Source organism: Emydura macquarii, unplaced genomic scaffold (assembly GCF_026122565.2).
Source record: "Emydura macquarii macquarii isolate MOO-44397 ecotype Brisbane River unplaced genomic scaffold, CSIRO-AGI_Emac_v2 contig_3094, whole genome shotgun sequence".
In the NCBI taxonomy this organism is placed as follows: Eukaryota; Metazoa; Chordata; order Testudines; family Chelidae; genus Emydura; species Emydura macquarii.
In genome coordinates, this window is record NW_027133231.1 from 56,934 (window position 1) to 69,946 (window position 13,013).

At 45.1% G+C, this 13,013-nt stretch overlaps 1 protein-coding gene across 1 annotated transcript; it reads right to left on the bottom strand.

The window, feature by feature from the left end:
* Positions 1–11,016: 11,016 nt before the first annotated feature.
* LOC137141588 (olfactory receptor 51G2-like) lies at positions 11,017–11,952 on the bottom strand. The gene has a single exon (XM_067530519.1). The coding sequence runs from the start codon at positions 11,950–11,952 to the stop codon at positions 11,017–11,019; it is 936 nt and encodes a 311-aa protein (XP_067386620.1).
* Positions 11,953–13,013: the final 1,061 nt, after the last annotated feature.

The following is a 13,013-nucleotide window of genomic DNA, read 5'->3' on the forward strand; positions in this document are numbered from 1 at the left end:
TCACTTGGTAAAGTTTAGGAGTAAGACAGTGTGTTTATTTTTAATTTGTTTCACAAACAATTTTTCTCACCCCATTTTATGTTGAAGACAGTTCACTGTTCTTCATACACAGGATGGATTTCCTTCCCAGCCTGGGACCAATCTCCGTAGTCCAAAGTGTGTGGGAAACTCTGCTTGAAACAGCAAAGCTGGTGCATAATTATTATCCTTTGCTGGAAAAACGGATTTACATGAGCTTGCTTTGTACAGTGAACAGACGGGACGGTACAAGATGCACATTTCTAGGATGCAAGGCTGTGCCTCGAGAAGTGGCAGGTGTTGCCCTGTGTCTAGTTCATGAGGGGCTGGGAGAGCGTTCACGCAACGTTGCATGATGAGGGCTGTGAGTGACCAGAGCCTGGCAGGTTGTGTTGCTCATCAGCAAAGCAGTGCAAAAGCCACCCTGAGGTGGAGAATGAAGGGGGCACAGCCATTCAAAGAGTACAGATTATACCCTGGGGAATGTCACACTGCGCTATAAAGACACCCCCTGACACACACACACACATAGAGATACACACACAGATACACACACACAACCCAAGGCCCCTGTAGCCCGCAAGCACTGGGCCCAGCTCTGGTGAGGCGCCCACCATGTGCCAGACTCCAACTGCTAGTCCCGGCTTATTTAGTCTGCAAAAGAGAAGAATGAGGAGGGATTTGATAGCAGCTTTTAACTTCCTGAAGGGAGATTCCAGGGAGGATGGAGCTAGGCTGTTCTCAATGGTAGTAGATGAAAGAACAAGCAGCAATGTTCTGAAGTTGCAGTTGGGGAGATTTAGGTTGAATATTAGGAAAATGTTTTTCACTAGGAGGGTGGTGAAGCACCAGAATGGGTTAGTTTGTGAGATGAGGGAATCTCCATCTTTAGAGGTTGTTAAACTGCAGCTTGACAACACCCTGGCTGGGATGATTAAGCTGAGGTTAGTCTTGGGTTGAGCAGGGGGTTGGACAAGTTGACCTCCTGAGGTCCCTTCAATTCTAATATTCTATGATTCTATTATTCTGTGCTCCTGGCTGATGAGCCCCGTGCTGAATCCCTGAGACCACAATGTGCAAGTAGACAGGCTCTTGTGCATCCTTATTTCAAACGTAGGATTTCCACACCGAGTAAGAAGCCCTCCCATCTGCTAGCCTCTAGGACAGAAGGCAATATAGATTGTGCCAGCTTAATCATAAACCTTCAGGGTGCAATATCCTGCCATGGGGAAGCGCAGCTTCCTGAGCCCTCTTTAGAGATCAGCATGTGTCCCGAAGCCTGTGGACTGCTGCCCTTTGTCTCTTTATCCCAGCTAGAGTAACTGCACAGGCTATGTTTACTGTGGGGAGGATGGAGGGAGATGTTCAGAGGAGAGTAAGGTGCCCATTGTCCATCCACATTCAAAGGGACTTCTTTGTTAAGCTAAGCTGGTCACCTGCCACATATGCTATTCTCTCTGCACATCAGTATTGATAGTTCCTGTGCCCTGAGTATGATTTCTTTAAAATACAGCCAGCTCTCCTGGACTACTTTCCCCCACATATGAGCCTCCCAGGGATCCCACTCATCAGCTCGTTGAGGGAGTCAAAGTCTGCTTTTCTGAAGTCCAGGGTCCGTATCCTGCTGTTCTCCTTTCTTCCTTTTCTCAGGATCCTGAACTTGTCCATCTCAGTGTCACTGTTTCCCAGCTTATCATTCACTTTTAGTTCTCCTATCAATTCTTTCTGGTTTGTCACATGTTTTTTGACCACCAAAAAGAATCCTGATAGATTAGTCAGGTATTATTTTCCTTTACATAAACCATGTTGAGTCATCCCCAATAAATCATGTTCATCTATGTGTCTGATAATTATGTTCTTTAATATAGTTTCAACCAATTTGCATTGTACTGAAGTTGGGCTTATTGTCCTGTAATTGCCAGGATTGCCTGGGGAGCCTTTTTAAGAAATTGGCGTCACATTAGCTCTCCCCCACTCACTTGGTATAGAAGCTGATTTAAATGATAAGTTACGTTCCACAGTTAGTAGTTCTGCAACTTCACTTTTGAGTTCCTTCTGAACTCTTCGGTGAATGCCATGTGGTCCATTACGGTCAGTAATGGAAAGAGTAGTTTTGCACTACTATCCAGTTGAGTGTGCAAGTTATTCAGCCATGTTTGTTTAACAACCACTAATTCTCATTACCTACAACCACTAATACATTGGTTCTCAAACTGAAGGTTGCCACCTGATTTTGTGGGGGGGTGACTGCTATGTTAAATCCTTGTAAAGTACTTGTCATTCAGAGAGAAATCAGTATGGAACACAGAGAGATGTCAACCCATGAAATGTCTTTATTGAACTAATACTAAAACCAGCCAGGACTGACTGAACTATCCCTTAATAGTATAACTCTATTGCTATGGCAACAAGCTAAGCTCTGTTGCTACGGCAACCTAGGCAAGACACAAAATACACAATATAGTCCTCTCCCTTTTAATGAAAACGTACATTTAACAGAACAATCACTAACTGGGGAATTACAATGGACTGCCCCAGTTCCCGGCTAAACCCCGGGGATTATTCTGCCCTGTAATGTGAATTTGCCCTAGCTAAAAATCCAGCTCTTGAGGACAGGGCCACCACATGAGAGGGAGAAAGGGTACACTTTACAGGGCCGAGAGGCCCTGTGGTGCTTGGCCCAGGCTGCAACCCCCATTACCATGCGGAAAAATTTTTTTTGGCTCATGAGATTGTATGTATGGGATGTATGGGATATGTGTGTGGGAGGGGGCCCAGGTTACAAGTTTGTACTGGGCCTGAAAAAATTATTCTTGGGTCCTGGTTGAGGAGGCCTTCTCTCTCTATGTGGACTACAGCAGAGTTCCGGTATTCTTGCAGCGGAAGGTGTTATCGGTGCAGGTCTAACAATGGGCTTGGGACTCGTAGCTGGAACAGGTGAGGATGTTGTAGCTGCTCAAACAGGGGAAGGGGCTGTATCTGCTGCAGAAGTGGATGGAGAAGGGTAGTCAGGATTGGGTGACTCTTGACTTGATAACTCACCTGTAATGGTGAGGTCAGGCAGTTCAAGTGGAGATGTGTCCTTGGGATATGTAGGACCTGGCAAAAACTGATCTACATGCCACGGCCAGGTGAGATCATATGCAGTCAGACCCATTTAGCTCCAGACGCACAGTTCTCAGCTAGGACAGGCTGTCCAGGACTAAAGGTTCAGTCTTTTGCTCTGTGTGCACGTCTGATGACTTGGTTTTGCTGTTGACGTTGCACAACTTGTCGTGCTTTGGCGGGTTTCAGCAGATCAAAGTCAAGTGTGCAGCTGTCATCCCATTATTAGAAAGGCTGGGGATGCTTTGGTCGTAGCACAAGGTGTGCTTCTGTAGGATAGTAAGAAGGTGTCCAGATGCTTTTGAATGGACAAATGTCCCCTTGTAGATCTTAAAGCTTGTTTCATGGTCTGCACAAACCTTTCAGCTAATCCATTGGTGGATGGATGATACGGTGCTGAAGTGATGCGATGTATCCCATTTCTTTCATAACATTTTCAAACTCCTGAAAGAGGAACTGCAGTCCGTTGTTGCTCACAAGTTTATCTGGCAGAAGGAAATGACTAAAGATTTCACTCAGTTTCTGTATAGTACTTTCAGCAGTATTGGATGGCATTACAGTGACCGTTCATCCTTTGGCCTGATATTGCTCTGCAGACAACACCAGGTTAACAGTGACCTTAAAATCCCTACAAATCTGAATGGAGTCATCTTTCTTCAATACTGGAACGATTGGGGTTGCCTATTAGCTGTGGGTAATTGGTAGTAGGACTCCATTTTTGACCAGATGCTCTAGGTCCGCTTCAACCTTTGGCCTGATGACGTATGGCACAGCTCTGGCTGTCAGGCTTAATGTTCAATTTCACAGTCATTCCCTTCATACTTCCCAAGCCCTCTCCAAAACCAGCAGCAGGTTTCTTTAATACAGATGTCAGACCTGCTGCTTCTTTAGCCATCCAATGTACTTCTGCCCAGTTCAGCTGGATCTTCCTAAGCCATGACTTCCCATTAAGGATGGGTAATTGCCTTCCACTACAAACAGTGGCAATTTAGCAGGCTGTCCATTGAGCTCCACCTTAACATCAGTAGGACCCAACATGGGTACAGATTCTCCAGTGTACGTCTTCAGAACAGTTTTTGTCAGCTTAAGCGGGAGATGTTTTAACTTCCCCTTATACACAGTGTCTGAGAGCAGTGAAATCACTGCGCCGGTGTCCAGTTCCATGCGTACAGGTTTACCTTCCAACAGAAGGGTTATCCAGTATTCATGTGAGCCAACTGCCATGGACAAGACATAGAGTGGAACTTCTTCTGACTGGGTGATACTTTGATCATCCTGAGTCTGCTCTGCCACGTGCAGATCTTTGGTTTTGGTCCGCAAGGCAGCAGGCTTCTTTTTCTCTAGTTTGCCTGTTCTGTTTGGCTCTTCTTTCTTTTGTTTTCAGGCATGCTCAATGTGTCCCTTTTTCCCACATTGTTGATACACTACGTTTTTAAACCAGCATTCTGATGCATAGTGACCAGGCTTTCCACAGTGATAGCATTCCCGGCTCCCCACTGTCTTGTGAATAGCTCCATACAAATTGCAATTCCAATTTCAATGGCCTTCTGCCAGGTGTGCTGAGCCTCTGTCAATAGGCGCTTCTGTATTGCTTCATTATGCAGATCACACACTAACCTATCATGTAGGGTGTCAGTTAACACATCATTAAATTCATAGTGCTCAGCAAGCTTCATCAGAGCTGCTACAAATTGCACAATTGTTTCACCTTCTTCTTGTTTCCTTTTGTGAAACGTAAATCTCTGCAATTACCAGCGGTTCTGGAGACAAATGTGCCTCCAGGATTTTCACAACGTCACTGTAAGATTTTGTCTCTGGCTCATCAGGGTGCACTAAGCTGCACAATAAAGTCTAGGTTTTAGCTCCTAGCACACTTCAGAAAATGGGCACCTCCTTTCCATCTGTCATTTCATTTGGAATAAGAAAAAGCTGAAAACACTCCGTATATGAGTTCCATTCCTCTAGAGTCTCATCGAAAGGTCCCTGGGGCCCCATCACTGTAGCCATTGCTGCCCCTCTTTTTTTTTCTTTTCTTTCTCTTGTGTTTTAGTCTCTTTTATCCATGTGTGTTGGGGTCGTTCACACGCAATTGCCGGTGCTTTCCATTCACTAGCACTGCTTTTGTTTCTTCCCGCTTCCCAGTCTGTCTGCTTCACTTCGGTCAGAACAAAGAAGAGCCTGTTTTAGTTTCAGTTTGAATCTCAGTGTAAACAGGCCAGCCCCCAAAACAGCAAAACACTTTTTTCTTACATTGACTTTTACTTCTTTGCCGGTACAGCACAGGTCGATGCTATCCTCCATCACCACTTTTGTTATGTTGACTCCTTGGAAAGTACTTGTATTCGCAGAGAAATCAGCACGGAACACAGAGAGATGCAAACCCATGGAATGTCTTTATTGAACTAATACTAAAACCAAAGAGGACTGGTTGAGCTATCCCCTAATAGTCTAACTCTATTGCAATGGCAACAAGCTATGCTCTGTTGCTTCAGCAACCTAGGCAAGAAGACAAGGCACAAAATACACACCGGTAGCAGATTCACGTGTGCCTATCTAGTCCCCTCTGCTTCGGTTTTCCTAGTTTTGCTAAGTTTTTGCAAAGGCCTGAAATTGGCTAAAAGCAGCAAGCAGAATAATTGACAGTCCATTCGAAAACTTGGCAGTGGCTTGGACAGCTGGCTGCTTCCTGAAATGGCCCTAAACATGAGCACATGAAGAAATGTCCTCATTTACCCAGCTTTAACACATTGTTACACCCCCTGAATCAGGCCTCTCTTCATAGACTCCTAGAAGATGAGGGTTGGAACGGACCTCAGGAGGTATCTAGTCCAAACCTTTTTCAAACAGGGCCAACACCAACTAAATCATCCCAGCCAGGGATTTTTCAAGCCACACCTTAAAAACCTCTAAGGATGGAGATTCCATCACCTCCCTAGATAACCCATTCCAGTGCTTCAAGACCCTCCTAAGGAAAAACTTTTTCCTAATATCCAACCTAGACCTCTCCCACTGCAGCTTGAGACCATTCCTCCTACTTCTGACATCTTCGCTGTGTCAAAAAGATCTTTAGAGTCTCTTGGGACCAACGGATCACTCATAAGAAGATCCTTGAGAAAACCGGCCTACAGCGTATGCAGAAAACTGGACACTCGTGGGCTTCGCTGGCTGGGACACATGGAGCGCATGCCTCAAGCTCACTGCCGAAGGTTGTGCTCTATGGCCAACTCAAGGACTACCCACGAGACAGAGGAAGGCCTAAGCTCCAATGCAGCGACAAGGTCGAAAAGGGTCTTAAGAAATTCAGCATTCCCCTGACGACGGGGAGAGCCCTGCTCACAACCGCTCAGTCTGGAGAAGCTGGGTGAAGCCTGTTGCAGTCGTCGCAGAGAGTCATCAGAAAGCCCAGACTGAGGCCCATTGGTGAGCCAGGAAGCAGAATGTGCCCCAACCTCGAGCTCATGAGAGGACCTGTAGCCACTGTGGTAAAGTTTGCCGCTCACACATTGGTCTCTTCTCCCACACTAGGCCAAGCATCACTGACTTACTTCGTCATGTTTCCTTTCATCTGCCAAGATGTTGGATGGCCATATGAACAGGGGCAGCACAGGAAGATTGCAGCCCTTCTATTCAATTCAGTACCTTAAGAGTGAAATAAATTATGTTTTAGGCCAACATTTTCTAAATGGATTTCAGGTACCCAACATGAGACAGTGTAAAGAGGCAAGACTTGCAAAAGTCCTGAGGATTCACTCGCTGAAAATCAGGTGCCTTTAATGAGTTTAATTCACACTAAGCCACATCCTCAGTCAGCGTGATTAGGAGTAGCCTCTTTGGCATCAATGGAAGGACGTCAGTTTCCACCATCAGAGGATCTGGGCCATTGACATCTAACAGAGGCATGAAGCTGTACTACAGCGTTTTTGGCAGTGTTTATGGCCTCTGGTTCTATACGGTGAAGAATGTTTTTGTTTTTGGGCTCTGACACGGATAGGAATGTTACCAGGATATTATGTCGACAGTCAATAATAGCATCTTCAGTCATCGGATATCCATCCACATAGGTTCCCTTGGGATGTGGGAGCAGAACTCCTGGATTGCTTTCCCACTGTGTGTTCCATACGTCCTGACAGTGGTAGGGAGCAGTAACTATCCTCTTTGTCATCAGGACAGAGCAAAGTCTCCATCAGCCCTTGTACATTATCCTTTTTTTACTAGCCCTCGCCAATCTGCGCCTACATTGCCAACAGTGCTGAGTGGCATGTAGAGGCTTAATGACAGGGAAATTGCTTTTGATGCCTGCATCATCCAGTTATTCTTTATCCATACCTTTGGATGAATGGCCTTTGATGGTTTAATTGCAGTATATGATCCTCTGAGAGAGACCTCACTATTCCCCAATTTGGTAATAAGGAAAATAGGAGTAGCAATTTTATTCATGGGCATCTGTATAGTCTTCCAACTCCTCTTCATTATTAAATGCTTCCCCCTCTGCACATCCAGTATGCTCTACCACTCATATGGTTTGCATGAGGAGGCGATGAAACTGGCTTGTACAGACAAGAGGGTCAACAGTTTGCATGGCTTTCTTATAGTCATTTGCACATTAAAATTGGATGCCAGGATCATTCTTCTGTCCTGCATTCTGATCCTCAAGACAGCAATGAATCTTGCATCGCAGAAAGAGCATTTCAGGCCTTGGATACCTGTGTATCCCGTATTTGTCAAAAACCAAACAGCTTCATAGATGGATATACAATATTCTCCTTCCAAAGAATATCCAGTCATAACACTGCTTTCAAAGGAGAGATTGACCAGAATCTACAAAGAGAAATTCTCCCTTTCCCTTGAGAACAAACCATTCGCTGTCTCAAAGCATTTCTCTGTTTGTAGTTGTTTTCTTATATTTACTAGATTTTTTTTCTGGGTTCTGTTGTCAATGTACCTTTCAGAAAGCATTTTCCAGATAATTGTTGGCAGTTTATGAACCACCAAAAGTGAGATTGTGTTTGGATCCAGAGTTTTGGTTCAAACTGTTAGAGAGTTGGGGGCCAGATGTAGGTGTGCATTCAGAAGACACCAAAGTTTGAGGATGATCAGAGCTGGAGTTGCCATCTGGCCTCTCTTCTCAAATACTTTCCAAATCAGAACTATGTAATAAGATTTGTTCAGAGGCCTAATTTCATTTTGGCCAGGTTGAGAACATTGCACTGATAGAATTTAAGGAAGTCATTGCAGAATTAGGGCTCCTTTCCCACTTCCTTGCTGTTGTTGCTGGGACATTGAACATGATTGATTGAAAATCATGCTCTAAATATGAAGGCAGTTCTGTTTTTCCCAAGGCAATGTTGAATGTAATCTCAACAGCTGTAAAGATCACTTCAGAGCAGCTACTGGAAGACATGAAGAGGGGCTTGATCCTCAACTAATTATCACGTATCATTATATATACAGCCGTAGCACCAGCTAGCTGTGCTCATGGACCAGACCCCATTGGGTGAGGCACCGCACAAACACAGAGCAAAAACACAATCCTTGCCCCAAAGAGCTTGGAATCTCTACACACAGAGTTCCCATTGCCTTCAGTGGTGTCACAGGAGGGGTAGATTTAGCCCATTGGGCCCTATACTCTCACCCCAGTGAAAATCGGGAAATAACCCCACTGAACTCAAAGGAGCAAATTCTGCTGTCGGTGGCACCGGTGCAAATCCAGAGTCACTGCATTTATTTCAGTAGCATTACACTTGACTTACACTGAGGTAAATGAGATCACACTCAGGCCCAAATTACACTTTGAATCTCATGTGCATGCATGGGAGACTGCTTTGCTTACACCCAGTAGGGGCAGAGGAGGGTTACTCAGAGAGAGGAGGAGGGTACAAAATGAGAAACAATACATTTTTCATTACCTCTGTCCTCCAATCTCTCTACTGAACCAAGGTTGCTTGAAAGATTTTGACCCAAACTCAGTGGTTAGGATAAAGCAATGAAACCAGTTTATTAACAATAGCAAGAAGGATTTAAAGTGATCACAAGTCATGAGAAATAAATGTCAAAATTGATTGCTTCAAATCTTACTTCACTTGGTAAAGATTAGGAGTAAGACGGTGTGTTTATTTTTTTATTTGTTTCACAAGATGTTTTTCTCACCCCATTTTATGTTGAAGACAGTTCACAGTTCTTCATACACAGGATGGATTTCCTTCCCAGCCTGGGACCAATCTCCGCAGTTCAAAGGGTGCGGGAAACTATGCTTGAAACAGCAAAGCTGGTATACAATTATTATCCTTTGCTGGAAAAACAGATTGACATGAGCTTTCTTTGTACAGTGAACAGACAGGACAGTAGAAGATGCACATTTCTGGGGTGCAAGTCTGGGCCTCGAGAAGTGGCAGGTGTTGCCCTGTGTGTAGTTCATGAGGGGCTGGGAGAGCATTCATGTAACGTTGCAAGCTGCGGGCTATGAGTGACCAGAGCCTGGCAGGTTGTGTTGCTCATCAGCAAAGCAGTGCAAAAGCCACCCTGAGGTGGAGAATGAAGGGGGCACAGCCATTCAAAGAGTCCAGATTATACGCTGAGCTATGTCACACTGCTCTATAAAGACACCCCCTGACACACACACACATACAGATACACACAGTCAACCCAAGGCCCCTGTAGCCTGCAAGCACTGGGCCCAGCTCTGGTGAGGGGGTGCCCAGGCAGGCGCTCCCACCCTGTGCCAGACTCCAACTGCTAGTCCCAGCTGGGCTAGGGAGGGACAGAACTTCCTCTTTCCCTGAACGGGGCTGCTCCTGGGCCCAGGTCAGATCCACTTCCGGGACAACACTGCATATCATCAACATTCAACATTCAGAGCTGGATGACCAGAGAGTGGCGCATGCCACCCTTTGCAGAAGGTGGGGTGGTTACCAGGGGACGGAGGGGCTAAAGCAAATTTTGGGGTGCCTATATATCCCCTGAATGTCCTCCAAGCGCCAATCCTAACTGATTTTTTGGCCAATGGCAATTTTGAAAAATTTCTAGTAACTCCATTTCAGGTTTGGTGAAAAGGGGGATTTGAATCTGGGCTGTCCCACAACCCACATGAGTACTCTAATCACTGACCTAAAGATTATGCTGGGTGACGAGAGACAGCCCACCACCTTCTCCCTCATCTCTGATCAGTTTTGTGAAAGGCCAAAACTATTTTGTCAAATTTGCAAGTCAGCTGAACCTGCATTTTCCAGCAAATGAACAATCTGTCTGGAAAAGTTCACCTAGCTTTGGTGTGAACCTGGTTCTTTCTTCAGGGAGGACTAAATGGACTTAAAACACAGGGGAGAAGTTGTTTAAGAGTTGTTAGAGTGACTGGAAGATGTTTGTAAACTCTCATCAGACAATGGAAATAAATGTCATTTCCGGTGTAACTATTTCTAGATTTTAAGGCCAGAAAAGACCACTGTCATTCTCTAGCCTCACCTTCTGTATCACACAGTCCCTAGAAACTCACCCAGCAATTTCAACATCAAATGCAATCTTTTGGCTGAACTAGGAAGACGCACAGCTGTGTGCAAGAGGAGCACAAAAAGGAGAAGAGTTTTCATCACTTTCAGTTCTAGGTCGTGACCCTGTGCTCCTATCCTGTGGCTGGGAAAAGGAAGGAGGGTCTTGTGGGTAAGGTAGGACACCAGGATTTAGGCAACAAACAAAAAATGCCAAACTCTGGCACAGACTCCCTGTGTGAGCTGGGACCTTGAACCGCAGAGCAGTGCACAAACCGTAGGACCAGCCGCCCAGCTGGTCAGGCTGGATTCTCACTGTCCCAGAGCTTCCCCCTGCACAGTGGAGACTGGGGATATCATGAATCCAGTTACAGGCATTTCATTCTAGGGACCTGCGTGATGAACTGACCCTTCACTTGACGAATACCCTGATTATCCTCACACGAATTGCTTCTGTTTTCACGCTGTACACAATTGGGTTCATCAGGGGCGGGACCAGCATATAGACGTTGCCCAGGACAATGGGCAATATCAGAGAAAAGTTCTTCACGAATCTATATATCACAGATAAGGCAATATGTGGAGTGTAGAAGAGAAGGACGACACAGACATGGGAGACGCAGGTATTTAGGAGCTTGAGGCGCTTCCCATGGCATGCAATACTCAGCACTGATTTAAGAATCATCACATAGGATAGGAGGATGAGCAGCAAGTCCGAACCATGTAAAGAGACTGTTAAAAAGAACCCATAGATGATGTTTACGCTGATATCTGAACAAGCCATTGTCAGGACGTCCGAATGCCGGCAGAAGGACTGGGAGAGGATGCTGTCCTTACAGTATCGATGCTGTTTCAGGAGAATGGGGAGTGGTAATATTAGGACAACCCCTCTTAGCAGAGACACCAGTCCCATTTTGGCTATTCTTGGTGGGGTTAAGATGGAAGCATATCTCAGCGGGTTACAGATTGCCACAAAGCGGTCAAAGGCCATGGACAAGAGCACAGATGATTCAATTAACGTAAGCGAGTGGATGAAGAACACCTGGGCAAAACAGGCATCGTGGCTGATCTCCCTCGAGTGAAACCAGTATACGCCCAGTGTTGTTGGTAGGGTGGATAACGATAAGCCAAGGTCTGTAACAGCCAGCATGGAAAGGAAAATGTACATGGGCTCATGTAGGGATGGATCTGTTTTTATAATGAACAGAATGACCGAATTTCCTAATATGGAAATAACATACATTAAGCAGAAAGGGATGAAAATCCAGACATGGACGTCTTCCAGCCCAGGTATGCCGCTGAGAATGAAGACTGCAGGTTGGAATTTGGTATCATTGACAGCTGGCATGATATACTGTTTGGGTCCAAGGAGTTTTGAACTTTACTTCCTGAAAGGAAAAGTAACAGGAGACTAGGTAATATTGAAGGAAACATCATTCTGCTCTCAGTGCATGTCTAGAGTCTTTCAAAAGGTGAAGAAAGATCAACAAAAACATAGTCTTGGATTTACACATAATGATTACCTGTTCTGTTCATTCCCTCTGAAGCATCTGGCATTGGCCCTCAGGAAGACAGGATACTGGGCCATTGGTCTGACCCTGTGTGGCCGTTCCTATATTCTCACGTACACCACCGATAGGGAATGCCAGACTGGATCAGACCTGTAGTTCATTTAGCCCCTTTTTCTGTGGCTAGGAATAGAAGTGTCGGAAGGAGGTAGAAGAAGCCGTACAATAGCCAGCTGTGAGATAACCTGCTCCCAGGGGGAAATTCCTCCTGACACAGACATATTTTATGGTGTAAATCAGGAAGGTTTATGACCCTCTCAAGCTATTTGAAAAACACCTTACTACTGTAATTAGATTTTCTGCTTCCCCAGATCAACTTCCAGTCCCTCTTTGAATCCTACTAACCTCTTGGTCCCATTGATATCTTGTGGCCATATGTTCCATAGCCTGCTTGAGCACTGTGTGATTTTAGAATTGTGATCTTGTGAGCGCATGGTGAATATGGTCATTGCATTTATCTGTCGTGCACTGATGCTATTTATAAATGTGTTTCATTGTCTCGTTACATTTTTCTTATTTTCTCTATTCCTGAGAGAGCAAATTACACCTCTTTGTACTGCCTCTTTGTGGTACACAGGAAGAATTCTAAGGGCCAGGTTCTGACTTCAGAAACTTTGACTAAAATAGCATCACTCCAAATGTACAGGTGTAAATTTGATGAGAATCGGGCTCTATTAACTTTCGCTTACCAAATACTCTCAGTGATACATTGTGCCCCAAAGAATCCCTTCAAAACAAGCTGAATGATTTGCCTGGACAGTGTTGACTGGATGCAGACAGGTCGATCATCTTAAAAGCTTCTCTTTATCCTCACAGGACCCACATCCTGTCCTCATGTGAG